Source organism: Aplysia californica, unplaced genomic scaffold (genome assembly GCF_000002075.1).
Source record: "Aplysia californica isolate F4 #8 unplaced genomic scaffold, AplCal3.0 scaffold00011, whole genome shotgun sequence".
NCBI lineage: Eukaryota > Metazoa > Mollusca > Gastropoda > Aplysiida > Aplysiidae > Aplysia > Aplysia californica.
In genome coordinates, this window is record NW_004797281.1 from 1,380,594 (window position 1) to 1,384,850 (window position 4,257).

The 4,257-nt window shown below is 38.8% G+C and overlaps 1 protein-coding gene across 1 annotated transcript in view; it reads left to right on the plus strand.

The window, feature by feature from the left end:
• Positions 1 to 4,246, plus strand: part of LOC101858319 (relaxin receptor 1) — a gene marked incomplete at its 5' end in the record, with an annotated part of 11,029 nt that extends 6,783 nt beyond the window's left edge. Inside the window, 2 exon segments of the mRNA XM_013083836.2 lie at positions 2,789 to 2,860; positions 4,042 to 4,246. Of these exon segments, the coding sequence (XP_012939290.2) occupies positions 2,789 to 2,860; positions 4,042 to 4,156 (187 nt within the window).
• Between the last annotated feature and the right edge of the window lie 11 nt (positions 4,247 to 4,257).

Genomic DNA, 4,257 nt, shown 5'->3' on the forward strand with positions numbered 1-4,257 from the left:
TTCTTCTTCTTCTTCTTCTTCTTCTTCTTCTTCTTCTTCTTCTTCTTCTTCTTTTTCTTCTTCTTGTTATTTTCTGTTTTCTCTTTTTTGTTCACCTTCTGTCCGTACGAGGGTGGTTCAATAAGCCGTTGATCTGGGTATAAAGGAATCATGAAAAAGTAATGAAATTTTTCCAGCCTTTCAAAAAATTTCTTTGGAACACGCCCTGCAAATTTGTCGGGAAAATCCGACAATAATAAAGCACTAGTCAGCGTGTTCAATGAAACCATGCAAAAAAGCGTTTGGTTTTTGTTTGCAGAACCTGTGCCAGGGAGCCTGTTGAATATCGCTCAGTTATCAAGTTCTTACACTCCCTTCGGACATCTTTCAGGAAATGGTTTAAGTTTATGGTGACAAATGTCATCGTAATACTATTAAGACATAATGGGTTAAAAAAAAATCTGGATTCATGTCGGTGATGGATGAAGATCGTGAGGGGCGCCTGTCTCTTGTGGTAACTGAAGAGAATGTATCAATAGTGAAGAAACTGGTTTTATTAGACCGACGTATAACTTTTAAACAGCTCTCAAGTGAAACGGAAATCAGGGTAGAGTCAATTGAAACGATTCTTCAGGACCATCGTAACATGAATAAGGTGTCTGCGCGGTGGGTACCCCGCCTTTTGACAAGTCAGCAAAAGAAGCAGAGAGTTGATTACTGCAAAATTCTCTTTCGAATTGAGTCCAATGACAAAACATTCTTTAAAAACATGGTGACTATGGATGAAACTTGGATTTATCATTTTGATACAGAACAAAATATGTCCTCCATGCAATGGAAAATCCCTGTTCTCCCTCACCAAGAAGTCAAAGGTAACACCGTCAAGTGGAAAGGTCATGCTGGCGTGTTTCTGGGATTGTGAAGGTATCATCATGGCTGACTACCTAGAACATGGAAAACAGTCCCAGGGGACTACTATTCAGGCTTGTTGATACAACTGCGGTGCGAATTGGTGAGAACAAGGTATGGAAACTCAGTATCGGGGTCCTCCTTCTGCATGACAACGCCCCTGCGCACGAGGCACAACAAGTAGTTCGGACATCAAAACAGTGAGGCTTTGAAATCCTGCCACACCTAGCTTATTCACCAGACCTAACCCCTTCATACTTTTTTCTGTTTCCTAGTCTTTAAAACACAACTGAAAGGACGTCATTTCCATGATAACAAGGACGCCATTGAACCTGTGAAAGACTGGTTATGGGACCATTCTCTGTCATTTATTGTCAAGGACTTTTGAAGGTCAAAGAGATGAAGCAGAAGTGTCTTACTCTGCATGGTGACTTTGAAGAGAAATGAAAGTTTGCGTTCCAAGTTACAAAGCTCTATCTTTATTCTTTCATATCTAGACCAAGTACTTCTTGAACCCCCCCCCCCCCACCTCGTATAAGCCAATACACTTATGGGATTGACGTGAAAATGTGAACGCAGTACTACTACTACTACTACTACTACCACTACTACTACTACTACTACTACTACTACTACTACTACTACTACTACTACTACTACTACTACTACTACTACTACTACTACTACTACTACTACTACTACTAACTACTAATACTACTACGACTACTACTACTACTACGACTACTACTACTACTACTACTACTACTACTACTACTACTACTACTACTACTACTACTACTACTACTACGTATTTATTTTTTATCATTATTATTATTTTTTTTAAATGTTTTTATTATTATTATTATTATTATTATTATTATTATTATTATTATTATTATTATTATTATTATTATTATTATTATTATTATTATCATTATCATTATTATTATTATTATTATTATTATTATTATCATTATTATTATTATAGTAGTAGTACAATATACAGTCGAACCTGCCCTGACGGCCACCTCTATAAGACGGCCACCTGTACAAACGGTTTCTTTCCATTTCTCCCCTTGCGTTTTTTCTATATAATTTTACTGTGTAAAACGGGCACCTGTCCAACGCGGCCGCGGCCACCATAATTTAACACACAACCCCTATCATACTAATCAATAATACCTGTCTAAGACGGTCACCTCAGTGACTCCATTACGTTTTGTCATAAATTATGCATTGGACCCTGGCGTTGAGGGCGAGCCGTCATAATTCAATCACCTGTCGTTGTTGTTAGGTAGTCCCTCCAACCGGTCATGTTGCGTAGGCCCCTCCCACTGTTGACAATAGCTACCAATTTTCAGCTGCTAGTGAAGTAAGTGTGTAATCCCTCATAACCCATAAGCTCCGCCCAGAACTCATACACATATCGTAAGTGAGATGAGTGGTCACTGTTTACCCAGTCAGTAACAAAGTAACGAAGGACGTCAAAATGAACTTGTTACAGAAGTGTCGCTCGTTCTCCGAGTGGTGCCCGGTGGCGACCCATGTGTTAGTTTTAACATGGCACTCGGTCTTCCTTGTCTGATACATTTCGTTTTATTGTCACCCTTGTGGAAAATCAGCGACAAAATAAAAATTACAAACGAAATACTAACCAACAACAACAACACCAACAAAGACATCATAATGGGGCTACTTTCGATTGGGGCCTCAAATGGGAATGGTTTGTTTTCTCTATCTTGATAAGTCCTGCATAAGACGGACACCTGTCTTATACGGCCACTTTTCTCCTTGGCAATGGGTGGCCGTCTTACACAGGTTTGACTGTTTATATATAATAGGTTTTTTAAAATATTAATAATAATAACACAATATTGTTTTATGCCTTTTGTATTTGCAGAGACCTTCACAACAATGTGTTCAAACGCGTGGATAACGGAACCTTCCACAATCTGCGCCACATAAACTACGTGTAAGTCTGGCAGTGTTTGACTTCCACCATAATGAATTTCTGTCCTTGTAGTGTTTAATGTTGCCGCAGTTGGCATATCAACAAGGTAGGCATCACTACGTCTATCCCCTTCCCTTCACCCGTTCGTCCATGTGTCATTTTGACCAAACTACAAATGGTCTACGACAACCCCGTCCTCTCTTGTACCCACTATCTCCTGAGCGACTTTTAATGCTCCACTCTACCCCTCACCCTCGAAAAAACAAAAAAACAAAACAAAAGCAATCAAAAAAATTTCCCCATCCTTAACCATCACCATAAAAAAATCTGGGCACAGTCTATTTCATGTGTCATATGCTTGAGGATGTATTTATCAAAACCCCACAATCTTTTCACATATTGTAGCTACTTTGATATGTTATGGATGCTTTAAGTACAACCGAAACTGCTAACTAAGACCCCACACTGTCTTTACGTAATAAATATTACGACAGTTACTTTGACAAGTTATATTATATGTATCAAGTGCCAGAGTAAATGCTAACTCAAAAAGCAGAATCAATTTACACATTGCAGCTACGTTGACAAAGTTTGTTAAACTTCAAGTACAGAAAACAATGTAGATAAAACCCAACTGTCTCTGTACACATTGCAGCAACTTTGGAAAGGTTTTTTTTTTTTTTAAATACCAGAGAGCATGCTAACTAAGACCCCGACAATCTCTGTACATATTACAACTACTTTGACAAGTTCTATAATATGTGTCAAATACTAGAGAGCATGCTACCTAAAACCCCACATTCTCTGCAAATATTACAACTACTTTGACAAGTACTGTATGCTTTCAGAACAAGAAGACATGCTAGCTAAAACTCCACAATCTCTGTACATGCTGCAGCTACTTTGGAAAGTCCTATTTGTGTTAAATACCAGAGAGCGGGATAACTTAGACCCCACAATCTCTGTACATATTACAACTACTTTGATAAGTCCGATAAGCATGTGTCAATTTCCAGAGAACACGCAAAATACTACTGAAATATTGCATCTACTTAGGAACGTTCAATTTGTGTTAAATACCAGAGGGCATGCTAATCGAGACCCCACAATCTCTGTACATATCTTTGACAAGTTCGATAATTATGTGTAAAGTTTCAGATGAGATGCGAAATAAAATCGTTCAATGTGTTTCCTTATTACAGCTACTTTGACAAGTTCTACATGTGCGTGTACGTTCCCCAAGCTCAGGTGTGTGAGCCACAAGGTGATGGCATCAGCAGCAAGTATCACCTTCTGGAGAACATTATACTGCGGTGAGGAGATCTCAACTGCTGCTAGCAGTGATTTCTGTTACCCGAAAATTTGTGTGTGCGTGTGTGTGTGTGTGTTTGTGTGTGTGTGTGTGTGTGTGTGTGTCT